Here is a 27,617-nt window from a genome sequence, read left to right on the forward strand (position 1 = left end):
AAATGTTTATACATCATTTTTATGATTTTTACGCAATTATGATAAATACATTGCATGTTTGGTTTAAAGGAAAAATTACGCATATGTATGTTTTTATTAAGTGATGAAAATGATGATATTTTTGAAGGTTGAGAATTGATTGTGACTGACGATGTATATGTATACGATGACATGAGGTATGATGAACTGATGCCCGGGCTCAGTGGGCTGGTAATGCTGTCGCTGTTGTCCCCTGCTGCCGGATACCACAGTTTTATAGATGGATCCATCGAATACAGGTGATACGATAGAGCTGTTACGAAAGTCACAACTAATGAACTTAATTCAATTAAAAGAAAATGTTTAAGTTTATGATGACACAATGAGCTGTTTGACACGTATATGATGATATGAGATGAGATGACATAATTTGACACAAGATGATTTTACACGACACGTTTATGTTAAAATTTTAAGTTCATGAAAGATATGTTGAATATGATATTTTTCAGTGCTGTGTGTCATGTATATGTACTTGTTATTTCTGATACAGGTGTGTTGAGTCTTTAGACTCACTAGGCGTGTGTGATGCAGGTGAGCTAAACGATGAGGAGACTGGAGGTGCTGAACTCTGAGTAGGCAGACCTGGTGCGGTGACACGACCTGAGGACCGCATGTTTCCGCACTTTGATTATGAGATTTGAGAGGAGATTAATATTTTCATACGTTGACGAATTTTACTCGTTTATGTTCACGTATGACTTTTGGATAAGTTTTATTAATTTAAATTGCATTGTAATTACGATTATTTTAAATGTTATTTGAAATGTGAGCTTATAAAAAAATATTTCCGCATTTTTAAAACGATAGACGTTCATATCCAACCAATTTTTTGAAGATGTTTTCTGAGTTACAACATCATGAAGATAGGGGGAGCAAATTGATTATAACTTCTCGCTTTTATTTATGAACTTCGGTTTATTTTTGTCAAAAGAGAGAGGGTTATATATTTGTGAATTTTCTTGAATATTTTTTTTTATAATTTTGTCAAAAATAAACTTAATAGGATATTGTTAGATGATACTTTTGTTGGCTTAATTTTTTTCATTTAGTTTATCAAGAAAATTAAAAATATTGGTTTGACATATTGAAGATATGAAAATAATGGAAGAATATATTTATTTGAATATGTTTTGGGATTTGTTGGAGGAATGATGAAAATATTAGATGTCGTTATCTTGAAGATATGATATGAGATTTGAAAATATAATATCTATCATTTATATGATAAGGTATTCTATCTATGTAAAGGAATGTTCATTCATTTTGAAGATTGTCGAACGTGATCATATGTGATCTAGGGAGGTCGATGAGGTTATATTGTCAAATCTTTAAGATTTGGTTGTATGCGAATTTTGTGAAGGAAAATGTTTACTGTCCATTCTATGTTGTGACAAACCTTGAGAAAAGATCATGTCAGTATCATTGTATTCATTTGGATTTCCAGGGTTTTGATTGATAGTGGTACACACGTAGTATCATGATTCATTACTCGGAAGAGGAAGATGACATTCTCGAGAGAGAACAATCTGCTGTTTTTAATGGAGTTCGAGTTGACATATATTAAAATGAATGATGATCGTCAAGTGGAGTCTATTGAAAATGTTGATTATAAAGACATCATAAAAAAAGAGTCTTTCAATTGTTTAAGTTATGATAGTAACATATATGAAATTTAGTGAATATGTTTGATAGCTGGACATGAACCGTATATGTATGTCAGTTTGATCGAACTACGTTAAAATTGTTTGTATTTTTTTATTTTGTTTCCAACTTTATTTTTTTAAACTTACTTAATTATTAAAACATGATAACATAAGAGAAAAGGGAAAACCGGATCAGTAAAAGTAGTTGAGGCCAATGGAGTGATGGATTTCAATTAAAAGTATTGTAGACAGTGACTTAAATATAAATCGTAATTGATATATATATATATATAACATAAGATGGGAAATTTTAGTTTAATTAAGACTTGAGATATGAATGCGATTAAGGCTGAAATATAGATATAATTGATAATGAAGTAGCTAGCTAGCAAGCTAGGGTGCGTGTTTTCCTTTTTTCTTTGTATTTGTGATTTCAATCCCATCATAAACATAATCATGACTGCAAACAGTCTCTCCAATAAGGGTCTGTTTGGTAGGTTTGATTAAATCTTGATAGATAGATAAGCCCATGTTTGACTCGATTTTAAAGTTGGTTGACTGACATTGTCATGGACTATTGTACTGTTTTTATGGGAAAATCGGTCCAACACTTTGCCAAGTATAAAATCAATCCTTCTCCAGTACAACTGACAGTAGTTGGAAATTTACCAAATTGTCCATGCATAAAATCATCCAAATTAAACCTAGCTTCTGTTTCCCAATATTGTTGCCGACATAATATTTCTATGCCACCCACATCTAAAATTGAAGATCCGAAATGGAAGGAATGAAGGCCAAAAAGACTGTCGGAGAACAGATCTGAAAACTCATCCGCCTGTTCCGTAGGTGAGAATTCGAAAATTAAATTTCCAAGATTGTTGTTTGGTATCTGCTTAGCATGAAGAAATCTACTCCGAAGGTTTTAGACATTTCTTCTTCAAATTTATATACATACAATAATGTGTATGACACAAACTTCTGTGGGATTTACGAATCTCGTTAGATCTGCTAGTGCAAGAGAGCTCAGTAACTTCTATTAGCAGTGTATTTTCTTTCAACCTTCACACTAGAATATCTTAATTTATTGAACTCATACGTATGTAATATTGTATTTTCTGCCTTTGCTGAATATCTCATATTTGTGAGATGAAATAGTTCTCCCCGGAAACTTTTTTTTTGTTGCTATCTGACATGGATTTTTTAATTATGTAATCCCTACGATGCTGAAATATTGTCCAAGTAACATTATTTTGTTGTTGTAATGTACAAAATTATACTGCTGTACTAGATTCCAGATTTAAAATTAACAAATTTTGTTGCAGATTAAGATATTTTTTTAAACTTTACTCGGTTTCAAAGTAATTTTGGGAATGGACAGTAGACGTCGTTACACTATACTGTTTGTGCTGCTGCAACACATGATGATTCGTATGTTTTTAATGGTTTGTCTGTTATTACGACATCGTACGAGATTACTCGCAAGGCGCCGAAGTCAAGTACGTAGAACATCATCTTCCTACACCATGAGTCAAAGAATGACTACACAAATAAACCATTTGCGTGGGATTATCGAGATTGGAGATGTTCAATGTGTTGTGAATTTGAGGATGAATAGAAATTCATTTGCCAATTTATGTTACTTGCTAACTCATGTGGGGGGCTTGGAAGATTCTAGATATGTTAGGATTGAAGAAAAATTGGCTATGTTTTTGTCTATCTTGGCACATCATAAGAAGAATCGAGTAATTGGTCATGATTATGTACGAAGCGGTCAAACAATCAGCGCTCATTTCCATGAAGTTCTAGGTTCGGTCCTCAAGTTACATACTATACTGCTTGTCAAGCCTTATGCAATCGATGACACCTGCACCGACGAGACATGGAAGTGGTTCAAGGTAATGTTTAACTAGTATATAATTTTTTTTGGAAATGTCAGAAGACAAGAAGGATATGTCAAGCATACTGATGTGCAAAACCATTTGTCATATAATTTTTATATGCGTAAATTTCATTTTTCAGGGTTGTGTTGGTGCATTGGATTGTACGTATGTAAACGTTCATGTCCCAATTTCTGAAAAAGGAAAGTATAGAACTAGAAAAGGAACCATTGCAGTTAATGTCTTGGGTGTGTGCAACCGAGATATGAACTTCATTTACGCACTGTGTGGGTGGGAAGGATCGGCCGCAGATGCAAGATTTCTTCGTGATGCATTAACTCAGGAAGATGGACTGAAAATTCAAAGAGGTTAAAATATTTGTTTTAATATTGTGCTATCAGTTCATTATGTTGTATTCATGTTATCATAAATGTAAGTCAATATTACTTATTAAAAAAATGTATGACTTTAATTGTAGGTTCTTATTACTTGTGTGACAACGGATACGCAAACGTACATGAATTTTTGACTCCATATAGACGAGTGCCATACCATAGGGATGCTTGGGGCAATCGCACATGTGTCCCACAGAATTTTAAAGAGCTCTTCAATTGGAGACACAACAAAGCGAGAAACGTGATAGAAAGAGCCTTTGGTTTGCTTAAAAAAGATGGGCTATCATGCGAAGTCCTTCTTTCTACCCATTGAAAACTCAAAATAGAATAATTATGGCTTGCATTTTGTTACACAATTTCATCCGATCTCAGATGCCGGATAGTCTTGTAGAGGACATGGAAGATGACACACAAAACCCATTTTCCGAAACAGATGATGATTTCGTTGACAATTTCAATTCCTCTACTGCGTGGGATATGTGGAGAGATAATTTTGCGATGTCGATGTACCACAACTAATAAAAAGTTGTTCCTCTTTTTGTATTGTGTTTGTAAAGTTACTGTCGTCTTCAATTAATATACCGATGGTGTTCGCTTATGTTTGCAACCGTGGATGCACAACTGTTATGAAGCACTTATTTTATATGAAATTTGTGATATTTTATAACAAAGGTGTTGTTAAGCTGTGTTTTTCTGTATGCCCTACAGTATTTTTTTTCTCCCTATAACTCATGTTGGTTTTATGTTACCCATGAATACTTCAAGGGAATACCTGATGCGATGGACAGCTTAGCAACAACCGAGAGCATTAATTGCCTAGGTAAAAAGGCGGATAAGTCGCGTCGTTGTTGGACAACACCTGAGGAAGAGGTGCTAATTACAGCTTGGAAAGATGTAATAAGCAAAGGATATAAAAGTGAAAATGGATTTCGTAACGGCTACTTACCTTTATTGGAATCCACAATGAAAAGTGTGTTTTGTAATACTGATATACGTGGCCATCTACATATAACTTCCAAAATACACGTGTGGAAGAAAAACTACAGTTCTTTGTCGTCTATGTTAGCCAAAAGTGGAATTGGGTGGAATCAGACTGAAAACATGCTTGCTGCTACAAATGAGGCGTGGGAAGCACAATTGAAGGTAGTTTGTTCCCGTAAAATTGTTCATATACACATTACATTTTATGTTATGTGATGTCATTGTAAAACATGTTGTAGGTGGACAACAATGTACGTGTTATGCGATACAAGCGGTGGCCATACTATGAAGACTGGTGTGAAATTTTTGGTAATGATAGGGCAACGGGTAGCCGAGCTGAGAGTTTTTTAGCTGCTGTCAATGATGTGTTAAATTTAGAGGAACAAGTACCTAATGATGTCCAAGTTCACATGGAGGATATGTATCGGCCCATGGAAGGAGATGGAGAGTCAATGTCTGTAAATAATTCGACACCGTCCAACCCAAGTGTAGGTACCAAGGTGAAGTCAAAGAAAAGGAAAAAAATAACTGAAGGTGACGATAAAATTGTTGTTGCAATCAATAACTTAGCAGATATCACGAAAGAGACAATGTCAAACCTCATCAAACAAATGGCTGCTGAAAAGAAGTTAGCTGAATCACAGATATGGACAGCGTGCTGGACACATTACAAGCCATTACGGAGTTAACTTCTGATGAGAAAGTCCGTGTTGCGGAGATGTTGGTGGATAACCCGAACAAAATTAGTCTGTTCTTGAAGCTCGATCATGACGGTAGGCTCAGCTTAAGCAGAAGGCTGTTGAATCCATAAGTCTTGTTGGTATGTGTTCTGAAATTGTTGATGGAATAACATTTTGGTATCTAGTGGAGCATGACTAGGCTGTGTTTGCTAATTTGGTATGAAATCGGTTTCTAACTTATGTGTGTTTGGTTTGTTATGATCGTACCTTGACGTTGGTAGAAGTCGTGATGAAAGTGGCTTCTATGTGTACGTACACTATCTGTGACATGTTAATGGATTTTGAATATCTTCTATTAACTTTTTCCTTGCCATTGTAATTGCACATATGGTAAACATAGTTGACATTGGGACAAAAAATATTGGTCCCTTGGTTGCAAACCGGTATGTATTTTTTGTATGATTACGTTTCGTGTTGCGGAGACCCGTGTGAATGTGACATTACTCCAAGGATTAGAGTCTATTCTTTACGTCAGTTTTTCAGTTACATGTCTCAAGTTCGTTGTCCTAAAACTCATATTTTACTTTCTTCGGGATTCTATTGGGAGACTTAAATATAGCACATTAATCAATAGGCCTGCATATCAAAGTATATTCGATTGACAGGTATGATGTGTAGATTTCTATTGTGCGATTACAACAACTGTACAACAAACACATACAATGATACCATCAATCATAAATGCACATTCACAAAGCCAACTGACGTAGTCGCTATTACTGCACACATTGCTATATGTTCATATGTCAAATCTTATTAGCCGGAATGAATACCAAGTGTGAAACCAATATGGACTTGTTTTGATCAATTTTATTATGATTACGTAGAATGAGAATTGGTTTGGTCATTAAATATCCACTTATCCAAGTAAACAAGTTGAAACATGTTGTCAAATAATTTAAACTACCGAAATAGTGCTCAACTTCAGATGCTTAATAACGTAAAGGATTGATAATGGTGGGAACAACAAAAACTACAACCAAAGACAATATTACATAGAACTAAGATGCATTTTCAGTACATATCATGACACCAACTTTCTGTACATATCATGTTGCCTTTCTGTGCATATACCCAAAAGACTTCACCACTGGGAAACCAACACTATTTGTAGTGACCCGTTCCAGAATCACCTACTAATCAAGAACTAAGCATGCAACTTAACTTAATTACTAACAATCAGAGATAACAGCGGAAATAGTCAACAAAATAATGGTTATACAACCCAATCGAAGTCTAGAATAACTCAAAATAAAATACCCAATACAACCATATCGAATCAAAACAATACCGATAAACTAAACCAACCAGCTACTCAACGTCCTCCTCCTGCTCCTCCTGAGCTGTCCAACCTGAGGCCTGCCCCGAGGGAATGGGGTGTCCAAGAATAAACAAAACCGAGGACGTGAGCGATAAGAACGCCCAGTACAAAAGTATGAGTATACAGACCTATATGAAATGCACATGCTATGATCATGATACCGGGGTAGTCAAGAAACAGGAGTCACAAAAGGATCTCAACAATGCTCAGTCTAGAGGCGCCAAGTGGATAGTGCCGCGCGGTCCAACCTCTGGGTCACTGCATCCACTACAAGACAGACGTGGACCTAAAATGTCCCGGACCACCGAAGCCCTCCCGACCCGTCGGCCACTGTGTACTCTCGGTGTCCATGCGTCCACAAGACAGGGCTGAGCGGCCCCAAGATATAGCTTATCTCGAAAGAGATACAGCTCAACAGTAAAGGCTATCTCGAAGGAGGTACGGCTCAACATGAAATGCAACGTGCAGTAATAAACGTGACATAATAGCATGCATCATATGACATATATCAATGCACCACATAATCATGCAACACATATAAGAATGTATACTCAACCAGGATATCTCGGATAGTACTTTCGTACCTCTATCACAGCAAGCCTAGCCTTACGCAACACCGCTAATCAGGTCTAGCACAAGCCTACGCATCAAAAGCATACCCAATGAACAATACTACCATGCTCGACTAGCAACACCAGTACTCCCTAGTACTACCAAAGGTTTAGGGTTTACCTTCGTCCGTCGACAGCCCTTTGATGTCGATTGCCTTGAAACTCAGGCGCCGCTACGCTACTACTCCTGGCAGCTCTTGGCTATCGCTCGACCAACAACTAACCCTAGAAACCTTCCAAATCCTCTCAACTATGAGGCAAAACTCAAGAAATTGGCAAGTCACAAATGAGAATCCGAGCACTATTTATAGGCCATGTTCGGATCCTCCGAACAACACTTCGGAACGTCCGAACGCTACGTGTCCAGCTGCTCTTGACACCTCATGATCGGATTCAACGAACCTACACTTCGGAACGTCCGAACTCCCACGTGTCGATCAACTCTTGACACCTAATGATCGGATCCACCGAACTCACTTCGGACCTTCCGAACTCTTCGGTGCTTCCGAACCATCTTCGGTCCGTCCGATCATGACTCGGTCAAAATTACACCTTAAACCTTCTTAATCACCATTACTCCGTTAATTACCCAATTTGGAATTCGGGCTACTACATTCTCCCCCCCTTAAAACGATTTCGTCCTCGAAATCAAGTTTAGAGGATGAACAAAACGAAAATAACAACATCGTTACCCTCAAATCTAAAGGACAACCCATCACTAGACGCTTAGCTAACACCGAATGACCCATCGGAGTAGAAACAGAAAGAATGACGTCTATGATCGTCCTGGTCACCCCATCGACCTACACTCCCCTGACTACTCCCGTCACCAAAGTGGTCAGCCATTGCTACAACATAGAATGGGGAAACTAGTAAATTGGTCAACGGAAATCCCAAAACAGAAATCTATATCCCAAAATCGTATGCATGCTCTGATACCATAAATGTAGTGACCCGTTCCAGAATCACCTACTAATCAAGAACTAAGCATGCAACTTAACTTAATTACTAACAATCAGAGATAACAGCGGAAATAGTCAACAAAATAATGGTTATACAACCCAATCGAAGTCTAGAATAACTCAAAATAAAATACCCAATACAACCATATCGAATCAAAACAATACCGATAAACTAAACCAACCAGCTACTCAACGTCCTCCTCCTGCTCCTCCTGAGCTGTCCAACCTGAGGCCTGCCCCGAGGGAATGGGGTGTCCAAGAATAAACAAAACCGAGGACGTGAGCGATAAGAACGCCCAGTACAAAAGTATGAGTATACAGACCTATATGAAATGCACATGCTATGATCATGATACCGGGGTAGTCAAGAAACAGGAGTCACAAAAGGATCTCAACAATGCTCAGTCTAGAGGCGCCAAGTGGATAGTGCCGCGCGGTCCAACCTCTGGGTCACTGCATCCACTACAAGACAGACGTGGACCTAAAATGTCCCGGACCACCGAAGCCCTCCCGACCCGTCGGCCACTGTGTACTCTCGGTGTCCATGCGTCCACAAGACAGGGCTGAGCGGCCCCAAGATATAGCTTATCTCGAAAGAGATACAGCTCAACAGTAAAGGCTATCTCGAAGGAGGTACGGCTCAACATGAAATGCAACGTGCAGTAATAAACGTGACATAATAGCATGCATCATATGACATATATCAATGCACCACATAATCATGCAACACATATAAGAATGTATACTCAACCAGGATATCTCGGATAGTACTTTCGTACCTCTATCACAGCAAGCCTAGCCTTACGCAACACCGCTAATCAGGTCTAGCACAAGCCTACGCATCAAAAGCATACCCAATGAACAATACTACCATGCTCGACTAGCAACACCAGTACTCCCTAGTACTACCAAAGGTTTAGGGTTTACCTTCGTCCGTCGACAGCCCTTTGATGTCGATTGCCTTGAAACTCAGGCGCCGCTACGCTACTACTCCTGGCAGCTCTTGGCTATCGCTCGACCAACAACTAACCCTAGAAACCTTCCAAATCCTCTCAACTATGAGGCAAAACTCAAGAAATTGGCAAGTCACAAATGAGAATCCGAGCACTATTTATAGGCCATGTTCGGATCCTCCGAACAACACTTCGGAACGTCCGAACGCTACGTGTCCAGCTGCTCTTGACACCTCATGATCGGATTCAACGAACCTACACTTCGGAACGTCCGAACTCCCACGTGTCGATCAACTCTTGACACCTAATGATCGGATCCACCGAACTCACTTCGGACCTTCCGAACTCTTCGGTGCTTCCGAACCATCTTCGGTCCGTCCGATCATGACTCGGTCAAAATTACACCTTAAACCTTCTTAATCACCATTACTCCGTTAATTACCCAATTTGGAATTCGGGCTACTACACTATTACATTACACAGAATAAACCTTAGGACACCAGTACGAAAATGTAGCAAAAGGGTACAAGACAAACAACAACAACAACTTCGAAAGCAAACTGCAGCCAACAACACATCCAGTGAAACGAAGTACACAGCTGAGATCAGTAGCTAGTTTCGTTGTGCATCTTCCTCGTCGTCGGAGCTATCAAGTACTATATACGGAGTTGTCTCATTCCTGATCACAATCCGCTTTGAAGAGTTAGCTACGGGATTATTGACACCACGTTTTCTGGAAGTGTTCATAGGCAGCTTCATAGCATTATTATAGCCATCCATCCACTTGCAATGTGTATCCTCCTTCTGTTTTGTGATCTTCAACTGAGCAGTTGGACATCTGTTTTCAGCAGATTGTGTCTTTTTCTGCTCAGAAAAAACTATCTCTTTTTTGATCTCATCCTCGTCATCTGAGAGGGTAACAACTTCGACTCTGTACTTCGTTGATACACTTTCATCGGAAGCTGCCTTGTATGTCACTGACATTGTGTGCCTGTTGACAATAACTTTAAAAAACTAAGAACACTCACTGGATTTGCACCGTAAGATGGAAAGCAACATGGTATTTAAGGATTGGAAAAGTAGACTAACCATAAATGTATTTACCAACCCAACTATAAATGCAGGTCAATGCAAAGGAAAATGTATGACGATGATGTGATATACCAAAATAGGTCAACACCTACTCAAATTATGAAAACTAATGATGACAAACTACAGTTTTGGAAAAAGTAATACAACTATATTGTCAATCTAATACTAAAAGAAAAATAAATATGGGGACAATATACAGTACACTTTGCACAGCGTGTAAACATTGTGGCACTGTTATTTACTGTTATTTTCATTCTTGTGCACTACAAATGAAAAGAAACTAAAGTAATACAATATTGGATTATTGAGAGACATACCTTGCCGTTGCTCGACTCCTGTAAATATAGACATTGCTACACTATCATTTAGTGTTAGTTTCGTAGTCATGCAAGTTGGAAGAATGTATGAATCACACAAAGGTAATGAACACTGAGTAAAAGATTGTTTAAAACACTTGAACACAATGCATTAATAAGGAACTTACGAAAAATACATGGCAAATGGGGTTCGAAGATGCAATGTTTCATTTTAATAAGCATACATAGACAACATATATCACATTCTAATGACAAGGATTATGATGAGTACAAAAAGGACACAGATTAACGCGCAAAGGAATCCAAAACAGCAACAAGCTTTTTCACGTCCATAAGACGGGCTCTTCATGCTCTCACTGGGTAAACCTTCTGTTGCAGAGGACCTGGCATAAACTGTTTCTTCAAATTTATTCGTGGAATACGGATGACCTTGGTTTGAAGGAGAATCATAGGGGCTCGAGGATGAATTCATTGTGTTGTGCATACAACACCTTCTATTACTACTATAACATGAATGATCTGCAAAAGCATTTGAGTTGGTTTCGTTGTTAAACGATTGTTCAGAAGTCGATGTTGCATTTCTGCCATGGTACTCATCTTACCAGAAAAATCTCTTCCGATGTTTTAGTCCCACGGGACATATGTAATATTGTTGACCCGGACGGGTTGAGTAATTACCAGCTGTCCTTAAAACCATGGCCCCGTTCCCACACTGACATTGTGGTGGCATCTTCAATTCCATGATACATACGCAACAACAAAGAATGGTGTTTGCAGTTGTAAGAACTCATAAATTACAAACCGAGTAGTTCAATTGTTGTTTTACAGCAATATCACAAAGATCAATACACGAAAATCATCTTATACCAATTTATATTATCTTAAAGAAAACTTTGCATGTGAAAAATGAATTATAATAACCAAACTTCTCCAACCACATTTAGCTACTGCATAAACTTCAAATCAAAATACATATACATTACAAATGCTATTATTGTTTCAGATTAATTTGTTCACATAGTATTCTAAGAAAAATTCACCAACAAGACTAATATATACGACATCTTCGTAACAAAATGGCTTATTTATCTTCATATGTGTTATTGAAATGGGTTTGCACGACAATTCGACAAGTTAGAAAAGCCGCTTTCAGTCGTTCTGTACACAAACAATAAATCACAATATTATTACTGCAAGAAAATGCTTGCCAGAGAGAAAAAAGTAACAACATCGACTTCTCTCCAGTCAAGTTAAAAAATTGTATCAACATGGAAGGAGATTATAGTCAACCACTATGATATTTTTTTGAATCTTTATAACATTTTGTACCAAATTCGAAATGGGAAAAATTATGCAGATCATAGCTTACTCAGAAAAGCTTATTCCTACCTTCCAATTTTTTCTTCAACCGCCTTTGCACAACAGCTTCCAAACAGATTTATACTATTGTCGCTGTACAAAAATATTAAAATGAGAAGTCTGTAACAAAAAAAAAATACTTAGAACAACCATACATCTCCCACAGATGACAACAGGCTAACTTCAGATCTATAAAGATGTGTGGTCAGTGTAAAACGTAAGATAAAAAATTTTTGCAGTAATTGCATATATGAAAAAACTCATACCCAAGCAGAATCAGAAGTCCGCGTTGAATAGTGCTTCGTGCTTTGACCCTTCGTTTCCTTTGAACCACTAAACAAGCAGAAAAATCGCCTTCGACCTCATCTTCAAGGGTACAGTTTGAACAAGATATTTTCTACCCTCTCTGTCCAAAAGAAAAGGTATTGATTTTGGTCAAATTCGATTGTCGGATGGGGATTGATTATTCAAAGATATTGTGGGAATTAGTTTGAGGTTGTGAGGGCACTTTTGTCAACCGCAAAATTATCCAACTAATAGAAATTCTACCACACACCAAATAATTAATCACACAATATTATACATCACTCCTTGTCAACTACATATCAATCAAATTATTAATCATTTACCTATCCTATCACACGTACCAAACGGAGCCTAAAAGTAGTATTCCAAACCACAATTAACTATATTATTTATATATACACAAATTAACAGAACATATAAGAAATATATTACGTACATATATAAATTAAAACACAAGTTAAGATCCATGTATACATATAAAAATTTTAAGAACAGAAAGCAGAACCAAAGATACATATATGTATATACTAGAAAAGTGTACGTGAGTTGCACGTGAACAACTAAATTGCTGGAAATATAAGTATGAAATTTTGATAATATTTAAATGAATTAAAATATGGGTAATAGCATTTATTAATTGAAACAAACCAAACTACAAAATCGAAAATCATGACCATAGACGGTATATGAATCGAAGTAGTTATCTTATCCACTGAAATACTTTTCAATATACTTCTTGGTTGATTTTGATAACTTAACAACTATTTGTCGTAGTTTTTTATAATATACATATAATCATTTTTGTATACTCAGCAAGTATATATATGACCGTCTTTAACATCTATTATGTTATTTAAAATCCTCATCTGGGATATGACATGCTCGTAGTTTACTTCTCTATCAGGACGTTTTTTTCGGTTTTCTTCATAGTTTTTATCTAGCGATCTTATTTTCCAAATATTTATTTTATTGTTGAATGATTTTTCAGTTTTTGACAATCATCAACTATAACTCATAAAAATAAATGTTGTTTTTAGTCGTGATTGGTTTTTATTTGTGACTCAAAGTGTGTATAACCTATATATTTTTCAACAACATAACCAATGAATAGTGCTGTAATTTCTTCAAACATCGTGATATAAAATGTGAGAAAAAGTTGAAATTTTTTCAAATAACTATATCTTAGAACTGTGCCATCGTTTAATTTGACGCAATTCAGGAAAGTCATTTCGTTCGTCGATTTTTAGAAGATTTGGAAAAATGATTGCGTGCATCATATCATGAGGATGATATAGTTTCAATCTCATAAACAAAACAATTTTGTTCTATCGAGTTTACATTTTGTTTTATAATATTTTATATATTGTAGAACCGAGTTCTTACCACTTTGCCAAAAGCTATAGCTAATAGTAATGGTGCAACTCAAATTTTTTAAACCGCGCATCAGCTCAAACACCACGGTTTGATCGCTCTACCAAGCATGGACAATTATTGCACCCAACAATCTCCCTCCCAATAATTGCACTCCTTGCAATCAATGAGAATCGAACCCATGACCTTTCCTCTGATACCAATTGCAAGCGCTTTACCAAAAGATATAGCTGGTGGTAATGGTGAAAATCAAATCTTCTAAACCGCACAGCAGCTCAAGCACCACGGTTCGATCGCTCATATATATATATATATATATATATATATATATATATATATATATATATATATATATATATATATATAAATATCAAAATATTTGTCTTATTCAATATCTCATCTAATAATACAACTGTTTAGACTTCATGAGGATCTTACAATAGACAAAATTAATTTGATGAAATATTGTATAATTCAATTTGAATTTCACTATTCGGCTAAGTGAATTTATTTGGCGAGTAGTTCTCTGTGTTACCATCATATATCTCATGAATTAGTTTGTTAGGCACTTTAACTAAAATAATAGACAAAAACATCTTAACCACCTCGAAATCCATCGAGATAATATTAGAAGAAATAAAGTGCAACCGGCTCAATGTCCCAATTTACTAAAAATGCACAAAATTGATCTATTGTGTTAACAAAGCTTTAGAATTGTTCTCATACCATTAAAAATAGAATGAGAATTATATACATTTTTTTTCATGTATTTCTTTTTCTGAATGAAGAATTTTTCCTTTTTGTTTATTCATTGAAAAATATTGATATTTTATATGGTATCAATATGTTGCAAACCATGAGGTAGCAACATAATCACTATTAAAGGTTTACACATACAATTTTCCAATTTTTTCTTCATTGTGTTGCGTTGAAACTTAAATATGAATCGTTTTTTATCTTAATATTTTGCTTTAAATACTCCTTCAAATATATATATATATATATATATATATATATATATATATATATATATATATATATATATATATATATATATATATATATATATATGTTTCATGTCACTTAGTTAGACCTAATTTCAAATATCTAAGAAAATGTGTTTGAATTATATCATACAGAAATAGGGACATAGTAATACGCAATATTATTTTTTTAACATGTTTTTTTCATCCATTATGTTTGTCATAAATTTTTTGTTCAAAATTTGATTCATTTCTTAACATGTATGAAGAACCAATAAATTAATTAATTCACAGAAATCATATATTACCATCTTCGTTGAACATAAGACCCAAAATATGTGACTTTGATTGGTGTACTCTTATACATATTTTTATATAAACAACAAGAGAAATAATAGAATATCAGAAAAATCAAATGCCCCCAACAATACTAAACAAAACTAATTTAAAAATTCATGACACAAACAATCTCTATAAAAAATGTAACTCAAAGTTCAAAAATAATTTATTAAGTACGATAACAAAGAAATTGAAGTATATACGAGCAACAAAAAGTATAAATCACTCTCAAATTAAATACTAACTCGTATTATTCAAAAAAATTATAAATTATTCAACATATTTTTTTTTCGAATAAAGAGAATGCACCTTATTAACGTCATGATTTCATAAATATTTTACTTTTTAGAAAAACATACAAAGAAAAAAAATGATGCCTCAAAATCATCATGAAAAATTCTTTAATAAAAACGTTAAGAAAAAAAATAATAATACGAAGTCACACAAATTTCCTTAAATCAAATAAAAATATTAGACAGTTGACAAAATATATCTGGCAACGACAAAACATATGTTAACTTATGATACAATTAAAATTTAGAATCATGCATTAATCATTTAATTAGAACAAACTCGTATGCCAAAAATCTACTTGATATTATCTCTTTTAACAATTTATCCATGTTTGTCGTCCACCAGAGGGCTCATAGATCCACTAATTTTTTTAGTCCACTTATTAATTTCACAATAAACAATACTACAAAAATAATATAATCAAGCACATAAAAACTTAAATTCAAATACCTTCCATCAATTTAAATAAAAAATTTTGAATAGAGAATATAATAATGTTGTAAAAATTTTGAATATTGATTTATAGACAAAAGTCTGGAAATACATTTGTCCCAATAATAAAAAAATATCATCTCTTTATATTCTGAGATATAGGCTAAAAACGAAAGAAACATTTCATCGTTTTTAATATTTTCTAAGTTGCTTCAGACTAAGTAATCTAAGTAAACTGAAAACATGCATTATGTGTTTAAGAATTAACAAAATATCTCAAAGAAAAAAAATTAAAAATAATCATTTTTTTGGAATATATGGTTTTGTTTTATATTTTCTTTCGGTGAACAAACAAATCACATAAGGAATCCAAACACAACATGATCAATACAAACGACATATAACACCAAAACATGTAACGATGTGTTAAAAAACTCATCTCATTGCAAGAACACAAAATGATCAAATGAAACATATTATTTAGTAATATTTATTTAGCAGCATATATAAAAACTTGACTAAATAGCTTAAAAACAGTGTTTGGAATAACTTACACACAGAAATTTATCTCAATCATATATCTCTATTGACATATAAAGAGTTTGAAAATATCTTATTCTAAATGGGAGAAAGAAGTTTCATATAACCTAATATTTATTAATAATGTATTTTTATTCACTCCGATTCATCTCCTTTCATCTGCCCATTATTACCTATATCATCAATATGGTAGATATTTTTCATGAATTTGATCGAAATGTATTTAAAAGTAAATTAAAACAATAATTAGTTTGATTGAGTTAAGTACACTATTAATGATCTTATAAAACTAACATAAAAAATGGCTTAAATAACATAATTAACATGACAATTTGTAAAAAAATTATATGGTAGAATGGTAAGATAACAAATGAAAATCATATATTTAATAGATAATATTTATTTAACATTATATATCGAAAATTGACTAAATAGCTTAAATGTTTATATTGAAATCACCCACATACAAATATTTTCTCTCAATCACATATATTCGTTGATACATAAGTAGTATTAAAATATCTCTATTGTAAATGGGAAGAAGATGTTTTATAGGACCTTAATATTTTTTAATTTTTTTCAATGTTACCCATCTCCATTCGTCTTTCTAATTACTTTAATGTTCGTAATATTAATAATTTTTTTAACTTATAACATTATGAGAGTGATTTTCTATTAATTTGATGTCATTGTATAAATTAAAGCAATTAAATTTAAAATAAAAGTAAAATTAAAATAATAAATAGCTTGATTGAGTCAAGTGCTTTATTAATAATCATATTAAACTAACGTAGAAAATAACTTAAAGAAACCATTATACAAATTATAAAACAAAAAAAAAAAAAGAAGATAAAATGGTAAGTTTAAAAAGTAAAATCAAAATAATAATTAATTTGATGATTGAGTTAAGTACACTATGAATTATCAAATTAAACTAATATGAATAATGACAATAAATAAAACGGTAAAATAGTAAGTTTAGAAATAAAAGTCACATATTCATAATAATAAAATAAAATAAAATAGATAGATGTTAGTAATATTAGCAATTTTTTTAAAATGTATAATATTATGATAAATTTATAAGTAAAATCAAAATAATAATTAATTTGTTTGAGTTAATTTTTCAATGTCACTCATCTCCATTCGTCTTTCTAATTACTTTAATGTTCGTAATATTAATAATTTTTTAAATGTATAACATTATGAGAGTGATTTTCTATTAATTTGATGTCATTGTATAAATTAAAGTAATTAAATTTAAAAATAAAAGTAAAATTAAAATAATAAATAACTTGATTGAGTCAAGTGCTTTATTAATAATTATATTAAACTAACGTAAAAAATAACTTAAAAAATCCATTATACAAATTATATATATATATATATATAAAAGATAAAATGGTAAGTTTAAAAAGTAAAATCAAAATAATAATTAATTTGATGATTGAATTAAGTACACTATGAATTATCAAGTTAAACTAATATGAAAAATGACAATAAATAAAACGGTAAAATAGTAAGTTTATAAATAAAAGTCACATATTCATAATAATAAAATAAAATAAAATAGATAGATGTTAGTAATATTAGCAATTTTTTTGAAATGTATAACTTTATGATAAATTTATAAGTAAAATCAAAATAATAATTAATTTGTTTGAGTTAAGTATACTATTATTATCATATTAAACTAACATTAAAAATGACTTAAAGAACCCCATGAATATGACAAAATATAAAACAAATGAAAGGATAAAAAATAAAACTTACAAATGAAACTTAAGTCACTATTAATTAACATATTAAACGCCGGTCAAAAAAAAATTAACATATTAAACTTAACATAAAAAATCACTTAAAAACCAAATGACTATGACAAATTATAAAATAAATAAAAAGACAAAAGATAATTTACAATTCAAACTCATATATTTATAATAGAATTAGATATTAGATATATATACATACACTTATCACGATCGACAACAATATTTGTTAAAATGAATGATATGCGTGGATGAATAATTGAGCCCACTCAAGTCAAATCAAAAACTTGGATCGATCTCTCCTGTCATGTCAGGAGTCTGTACTTTATTCAACTGTTCTAACCTTCTGTTCCTCAGCTTTCTGTCCCGTCGTCACCACTTCGAATTCCCACTTAACTACCTTTTTTTTAACCATGCATGCATGTGAATAAATATTATTATTATTCTCATAATTTCTAGTTTTTTTTAAATATATATTTAAAAGTAAAAAAGGATGGAAAACAACGACAAAACAGCTCTCCAAATAAAAATTCGCACTCATGGTGGGCGGTGGCGGTGATTCACCGTGCTGTGTATATATAACACACTTCAACTATCCCTTTTGGCTGCTGCATAAGAAGTGGTGCAGGTGGCTGCGTCAATACTGCTATTTCCTGCCCAATCATAGAAGGCGAATGGATCCAAAGATTTGTGTTCCCGTTCCATATCGCCGAAACATCCAGCTTGCGAGAACAAGAGATTCAAAGGGTCCGCTTCAATTTCTCCTATATCCACAAAGAAACTATCTTCGGATTTGCTGGAGTCTGGCATGGTAGGCTTGTAGCTCTGTGGAAATCCTTCATCCAAATCTACATGATCTTCCATTTCTAAATTACTATCAAAATCTTCATCCATCTCCTCTTTCATAGATACAGGATTCTCTTCTACTGTGAACGAGCGCAGTTGTTTATTCTCAGTAGTTACTTTTTTCTTCTCTTCTTTAAGGTTTGCAGTTTTTTGAGCTTGAGTTGCTGAATTCTTTGAAGTAGAACTGGTCTTGGATGTCTGAGATCTCGTAGAGCCTGCAAGAGCATTTCTTTGGGTGGGCCATGGATGATTATGCTCCGAAGTGTATGTGATCACAAGCATATTCGGGTCCGTTCGGCTCCGCTCCACTTGTTTCCTGGCCGAACAACCCTTTGAACTACTGCATCTATAGTAACCCCTGGTTTTGTACATTGCATCACACCACTTGTTAATACACCAGGATATAAATGATGGATTTTCGGGTCAGTTTCCTTTATAACAAACATGTATATTAAGTTAGCTAGCCAGTCAAGAAAATTTGGCAAAGGTATAATCTTGACTGCGTGTCGACCAATATTGATTTGTGTATGTCAGAAAAATTTCAGAAGACAAGAAAATTAATCGTTTTTAAGATAATCCAATTCAAGAAAATAGGTTACCTTGGATAAGGAGATCCTTTAATAGGCTTTTGACCATACTTTCTCCAGGCCCAAAGATCAGATGGAACAATTTCTCCAGTTGGTCTGCTGTTTGCAGGTGCTGGAGCTGGTATACAGACTACCTTCTTTGCCTGGCTTTTCCTGATAATTATGAACATGCATGTTTGATTGCAAACTCGGAATATAATTATCTTCCTTTTCTTTTGGGTCTGATAGATTACTAAAAACGGAGACTACTATACACAACTTGGGTACGCTTAAAATCATAGATGGATACTATAATTTCTAATAATTATCATTTATGTTTTTTGCGGTGTTCAGAACTGCTCGATTGGTTCTTCTCATGCTAGCTACCTTTCTTCTTTTTAACGAGAAAAGCCGAAAGTGATGGAGGATGCAAAAGACATAACAGAAGAAAATCAACTAAGCTGGGTTTTCAAGGAACAGTTTAGATACTGATAAAATAGTATCCTGAAAGCCAAAGTATGATCGATTATCATTGGTGACTTTGACCGAAATTTGACGGGGGTTTCGCAGGTTTTTAGAAGGCCGTAATCTCAGTTTTGTGCTGAGATAAAATTGAAAGAATCTGATAATCATCATATTTTCATTCAACAATTACGGTTATAATAACGAAAGAACGATATGAATTTTTTGTGGTGCATAAAATATAAGAAGTATAATCACGAGAGTCAAAACTGTAGAGATATAGTGTTTAGATATGAGTCAAAAAATAGAACCCACCTTCTCTTGATACCCGTATTTCGCGGAGACGAGATCTGCAGAGCTTCAGGGCTATCCATCAAGCAACCTTTGGAGCAATTCGGAGATTTATCAGATTCTTTAAAAATCCTCGGAGAAGAAGCAGGCGCCGGCGAAGAACCACATGGTAACCCCGAAAACTTTCCATCAGGGCAGATCTGCAGCATCCTTGAAAACATATTCGAAGGTCTTTTCATCTCATCACAAAGAAACTTGTGAGAAATGGCGTTATTTTCACCTCCATTAACAGCGAGCCCTCTGTCTTTTGCAGTGTCTTCAATATTCGAGTCGTGAAAAAATCCTGACACTGGAGTATCCATATCATGGAGGAATGGATCTCTTATGTCAGCAAATGGATCCCCAAAATACTCAGACGAATAGTTGATCGGGTTCTTTGGAAACTGCCATTCTTGCTGTGCCGACACTTCAGCTGATGCCGTGTTTCCACCGGCGATACTGCAGCCATTCGCTCGGATTATATCGGTTAAATCTCCTAGATAGTTGTCCATTCTCTCGAAGTAACTGCACATATTTCAAAAACAAACATGCAACTGTTGATTGAAGAAGGAGGAGGATGAGGATGAGTTTGTGTTATTTTACTTGGTTAATGTGAACAGAACAAAATGAAATGGTTTTTTTGGGACGCGCTGACTTTTGGTAACAGCTCCTCCCTCCCTATAGCTATACGCAACAAAGAAGAGAAGAGAGGCCAAGGCCAGGACGGAATAGTGTCATTGTTATATATTTTTATTTACTACTACTACTATTATATTATTATATTATTATTATTAAATAGGCTTTATATTAATTTATTCTACCCTTATCAAACAAAAATAAATAAATAAATTTTTGAGACTCTTTAATAGTCTTTTATATACATTGAAAGATTCGAATTTTTTTATTTAATTATATAATTTTAGATTTTGATCTATTAATTTGTGGTATTAAAATTTTTAATTGTTTTGGTCTATTTAATTTGTGGTATAATAATTTCTAATTTTTAACTATTTTGATCTAATTATGACGTAACATCTCATTAGTTAATATTTTTCAATGTCACATCAATATTTGTCAATGTCATGTAAGTGTTAATCAATTGAACGTTAACTACATTATATATATATACTAGTAAAAGATATATATATATATATATATATATATATATATATATAATATATATATATATATATATATATATATAAACACACATACACGTTTAGAGTGGAAAGATTTCATTATACGTTTTCAATTCCCTGTTTTTTACAATTTAAATGATTGTTTGATATTTTGTTTTTTAAAAAAACAAGTAAAGCAAAAAGAAAGAGGAACCGAGTAGCCGCAATTCTCGGACATAGCTTCAGACCTTCTCGTCCTGGGACAGAGACCACTCCATACATATCTCTCTTTTTTAAAAAAATAAAACAAAAATCTATTAATTTGCTCCAAATTATCATTTGTATGTTTTTTTTTTACTACATCATAATATTACATATATTTATTTATTAAGGATCGACCCATACACCTTCAAATTATTTATGATGTGTCTGAATTTGTTTCGGTAATTAATTTTTTTTAGAATGACAATTAATTATTTGATTGTGTTATATTCATTAATTCAATTCAACTCATAATTAATACTTTTGGCAGGCACACATTCGAAGGCAGTATGGATTAGCTAAGTTGCATGTATAGTCTGCAATTAAATTGTTGATTTAGACCCATATTTTTTGAGACAGTGAACGTTGTCCTTATTACCAGTGAAATCACTCTTTCCTCTTATTTTTAAGGTCACCTTCATTATTGTTTTTATTATTTTCACATTGGACTCCATTTTTATAAAAACATTAGAGTTAAAAATCATTATATCATTTTTACATAAATATATAGATTTACATCACACCTTCATAATCGCATCGTTCGAATCGAAAACATAAATTTCGAATCGATTTTTATCACATCTTTTAACTTCGTTTAAATATAAGTTGTTTATCCATTCCAAAAAAAAAAATGTATATGTGGTGCACAGTACTGATGAGTAATTAGAGCATTTCAATTTAATTACAATGTTAACTACGTTAAGATAATTCTATTAGATATTAGGCACAAAAAATTAGCTAGAATAATTCTCTCTTTTACATAAGATAAATATTTTAAAATATATTATATTCAGATAATTTTGAGTTATATTTATCAACTAATGATCACAATCAAGTTAATATATATAAATTAATATTAAAATAGATATTGTACGAAAATTACATTTTATGTCTTATAACTAGTATGTTTTAATGTTTTGCATATTATTGGTTAACCTATGATTTTAGTCCACTAACTTGTATTTTTTCAAAAAATTCAATCATTTTTTACCGAGTTGCTTACATAAATCAAAAAATGATGATGTGTCATCGAGAATTGCTGACGTGGTCATGTTGAACAAGTTAGTGGATTAAGACTATGACCGATAATAGATTCAAAAATTTTAAAAATTAAATAAAAAACACAAACATAAATATATTTATCCTGGGTTCTGTAGATCAATTTCGTGAAATATTGTCATAAATTACATTATCATTGTTTAAACTTTAAACTGATTTTCTAACAAATTTTTTTTTGAGCTGTTCTAAAAAATTATTTTTGATTTTATAATAAATATATTTATACACATAAAAAATTATTTTAAAATGAATAATAAAATATTTTTTTAATGAGAAAAATAAATCTAACTGTAAATTTTTTTTGATACATCGGAGTTGTGTATTTAATTTCTTGAATGGACGATCGCATTAAAGACTTTGTTATTTACCTATTTCTCAGAATATTCCACGAAAGATGAGACGGACTAATTATCATTTTTATTGCAAATCATGATATAATTAAGTTTGGCATTATTTGTATAATTGAATGGACACAACACATACCCCACCCCACGTTCATGCATGAGACCAAAAACACTGGGATTCTCCTGACGCCTAGATTTTTTCCTATAGATCAATATTATAAATTGGAATCAGAACCATCCTTATATATATATATATATATATATATATATATATATATATATATATATATATATATATATATATATATATATATATTTACCCAAATCGTATTGTTGGGGACATATATTTTCCCTCGTAATTCATTCACTATATATATTAAATGAATTACGAGGGAAAATATATGTCCCCAACAATACGATTTCGGTAAAATATTATTTTCCTAATATTAATTAATAAGGAAATATTGCCTTAACCTCTTCCGTTAATCACATTCACATATATATCAAGAATGGAATGTGACCAAAACGTTGATATATCGTGGGGCGTTTATTTTAATTATTCTCAAGTGTAATCATGAAATAATAATAAATAATAAAATAAACAAAAGCGCGTTTCAGATTTAAAAAAAGAAATTAAATATTCCTGATCAACATTCCATGTGAATTAATTATAATAGAGTTTGAAAGAAAAGACAAAAAAACAATACTATATATATGTAGAGTCCCAATGGACATACATATGTATGTGTATGTATACATACATGTATATGTATATGTATGTGAAACGTCTACCGTTTTAAAAGTGCGGAAATATATATATTTTTTAAAAACTCTCATTTTCGAAATGTACCAACAATGTACATATATATATTTTCTCATATATAATTAATATATATCTTGATTTTTCTTCAAGATTTTCGTGAATTTCCTTCCAAAATCCTTGGTGTGTGCATGTGGTTTTGAAACTTTCTTAAAACACCTTGTATTAATTAATAAAAATTATATTATTATAGTCGACTGCTACCAAGAGAAATATCTTTTGAGCCCGGGCAACTGGAAAAGGACCAACAATGTACATCCCCCACTGATCGAAAGGGCAAGATGCCTAGATGAGCTTCATAAGAGTAGACGGGTTGTGCTGAAAATTAGAATAATGTTGACAACCATCACATGCGCGCCCGGACCACTTGAGCAGATTCTTGGTTTGTACTCGGCCACCAAAATCCAGCAAGATGGGTGTTTCTTGCAGCGATAAGACGCCTCAATTCACGGATTGAACGTTTGTTCCCAAGCCCCTGTGCATTCCAAGATAGAAAAAAGAGCCAATTCATTTCAAATCCTTGCATCAAGCATTTTTGGAAATGTTGCTACTCAATGGTTCTGGTAAAGAATGTTTAGAGTTGGAAGAAACAAGGGAGACATTAATAACCCCCCTCAGTATCAGCAGAAAAATTCCGTGCCATTCTTTTCCACTTAATTTTTCATGATTTTACTTTATCCAAACCAACCAAACCAATAACGATAGCAACTTTATCCTTATTATTCACCCGCACTTATGCAAGTCTTTTTCCGATAATAAAGGACTTTTAGTTCAGAATTTGCATAAGGACCAAATGCGGAGCTAGATTTCCTTTATGCCCAAATCTCATGGTAATACTAAATGGTGATAATTTCAAGAAACATGATTGCCAACCTGAAATTCTAAAGTCATACACCTTTTTTTAGCAAAGCTGACTTGACGATTGTGAGAGGATTTCATTCTTTTATAGATTACTTCATCTTTTTCTTTTGTATCTTGAATAAATTCTGGCATTGATAATTGTCGTTCTCCTACATATTTTCAGCATATTGGATATCTACAGTTTCTGCCATATAAAGTTTAAAACGGTGACATCCAGATGGTTGACTAGAAACTTTTATTGTAAGATAACTAAACTAGAGACAATGATTTCCTACAAACCACCACTAAAATCCATCATGAATGCTCGCAACATGTCATCGAGTGTCTGAATGGTCCTCTCTGACTAACCATTTCTCTCTAGGTGATATGCACTACTCATTGCCAACTTTGAACCTGAAGCTGATTGCAAACTACTCCAAAACTTAGAAGCAAATCGGGGATCATGATTTAAATACTATGGTTACTGGCACACTTTCATGCTTCGTGACCCCAGCACGTCGACACTGAAATTGTTCAAAATTCACATAATCGTTAAACTACAAGCCTCGTAGTTCAATATAAATCAAAACCAGTCTATTTTAAAATTAACTCAAATAATCCTGTTTTTAGAATGAATACTTCGAAAACAAAATAAAATTGTAGAAATGTTTTACAACTTAAATTAAATTAAAATATAAGCAACTAAAATAAGTCCACAAAATTTAAAATCTTCTTCACCAGCCCCAAAACATCATTTGCTATTCCTTGTCTAATTGCTCCTCATTCTTATTTTGTGTGAAATAGTAAAAATAAGAATTTTGTGAAATAATCAGCAAATGGAGGTCGTTCGAGACATAACAACATATATATAATTTTGAAATCTTGACATGACATATCATAATCGTAAAGCACCATCGTACTTAATAAACTTAGCTTCATGGAATAAATCATATTAAGCACTGAAAGCGATCTATTTTCAATGATTTACTAATATCAATCCCTAATTTTTACTCTTCTAAAGTGATATCCTGTAACAACTACAATCCCACCGTGTGAATACCCATATCATATCATAGTTCAAAAATCCTACCCATATCCGGTAGAATCATAACAATGCTCAAAACATTGGGCGAGTTTTAAACACAACACGAAACAAATAATTCATGCTTGAACGAAAATTTTGAAAACTGAAAAAATTCATATATGAGATGTATTTTAAAATATAAACACAATAACAAAATTATGCTCCAAAAACGATGAAGGAAAATGTTGGAATTTGTCTCCCAAAAATTTGAAAACTTGCAGAAATGTTTGGGACTTGTTGAATCGTTTGAGCTTAAGTTTGTACCATTATGTTCAGTGAAATACATTGTGAATGGTGAATATTAGTTTGGAGTTCGTTTGGGCTAGTTTATGGATGCAATACAATATGCATGTTATTTCGCCTAAAATCTGAGAAATTTTTTTCGCAGAGAATATATACAAAAAACGAATTGTTGGATGTGAAGGAATTTTTGATATGATGTTTAGAACATATGTTGTTATATCTTAACCTTGGAGATTTTGTTGAGAGTACTAAAGCGATGGAAATAAGTTCCCAAATTTGGATAGAACCCCGCCTTGAAAAATATCTGAAAATGTTGCAAAACCTTGATGATACTATTATCAAATTTAATGTGTTTGAGTGGTGTGATTTCGTGTATAGCATTGGGTTTATTTATAGTTGGAGTGCTCCTCTTAATTATGTTAAGAATTCATGTTATAATTGGCTAAAAATGGTTATATAATTAGCGATAATATCTTTTCCATAATTTCCATCTTACCATAACTTGCAAACTCGATGCTCAAGTTTGTGATTCTTGAAATTTGAAGGTCTTTATTGATAAAAATTCTTGGTTCTCACACATTATGCAATCTCACTGCATGATTGATGTACATTTTTGCTATTTTCTTATAAGTACAAGTACGATCGTAAAGAATAAAATGAGATGATTGAGATAACGGCCTATCCATAGCAATGGTTACAACGAGGTATATTTTTCACGAAATCCATAGCAATGTGCTCCCAATTCCATTGTAGCATTTCAACACTATATAAATTACCACTGAGTCTCATTCTCTCAGCTTTAACCTATTGGCACGCTAAACACTTGGCTAAAAAGTCATAAATTTCTTTTTTCATAACTTGTCACGGTTAATGAGATTTCAAGTTATGATACATCTTATTGATTCCTGGATGAACATTGTGTCAAATATAATGAGATTATCGAAGTACAGTTTCTTTTAACTCTATCAAATTCGTACCACAAGTTTACCATTATTGCGCAAACATCCATCTGAAGCAACACTGAATTTGTCTAACTGACCTATTTGAGCAACTCTTATAATCTATGAATGTGTGGATCAGTTCTCTATCCTGCTTTGATGGCAGAAACTATATGTGGTTCAACCTATATAGATGAAACTACGACATAGTCGCCACTGGGCTGATAAATCTATCCTAAAGTTCACAAGCGCTCATGGACTTTTGAAATAGTCAAATACACCATCATTTTAGTATGAAATTTTCTGGTAAGGGCATCTGCAATTAAATTTATTCGCCCTGGTTGATACTGAGCATCACAATCAAAATCCTTGTGCAATT

The 27,617-nt window shown here is 32.9% G+C and overlaps 3 protein-coding genes across 3 annotated transcripts; 2 read left to right on the plus strand and 1 right to left on the minus strand.

Annotated features, from left to right (window-relative positions):
- Positions 1-2,996: 2,996 nt before the first annotated feature.
- LOC140814615 (uncharacterized) lies at positions 2,997-4,554 on the plus strand. Its single transcript, XM_073173651.1, has 3 exons — positions 2,997-3,580; positions 3,705-3,930; positions 4,041-4,554. The coding sequence occupies exons 1-3, from the start codon at positions 3,056-3,058 to the stop codon at positions 4,268-4,270; spliced, it is 981 nt and encodes a 326-aa protein (XP_073029752.1). The 5' UTR covers positions 2,997-3,055; the 3' UTR covers positions 4,271-4,554.
- Positions 4,555-4,737: 183 nt separating this feature from the next.
- LOC140815135 (uncharacterized) lies at positions 4,738-5,841 on the plus strand. The gene is made up of 2 exons (XM_073174246.1): positions 4,738-5,100; positions 5,178-5,841. Exons 1-2 carry the CDS (start codon positions 4,738-4,740, stop codon positions 5,625-5,627), a joined length of 813 nt encoding a protein of 270 aa, XP_073030347.1. The 3' UTR covers positions 5,628-5,841.
- Positions 5,842-18,586: 12,745 nt separating this feature from the next.
- On the minus strand, positions 18,587-21,240 carry LOC140814332 (probable WRKY transcription factor 14). The gene is made up of 3 exons (XM_073173282.1): positions 20,517-21,240; positions 19,773-19,913; positions 18,587-19,531 (listed from the first exon to the last, which is right to left on the minus strand). The coding sequence occupies exons 1-3, from the start codon at positions 21,062-21,064 to the stop codon at positions 18,916-18,918; spliced, it is 1,305 nt and encodes a 434-aa protein (XP_073029383.1). The 5' UTR covers positions 21,065-21,240; the 3' UTR covers positions 18,587-18,915.
- Between the last annotated feature and the right edge of the window lie 6,377 nt (positions 21,241-27,617).

This window comes from Primulina eburnea, chromosome 15 (genome assembly GCF_022965805.1).
Source record: "Primulina eburnea isolate SZY01 chromosome 15, ASM2296580v1, whole genome shotgun sequence".
NCBI lineage: Eukaryota > Viridiplantae > Streptophyta > Magnoliopsida > Lamiales > Gesneriaceae > Primulina > Primulina eburnea.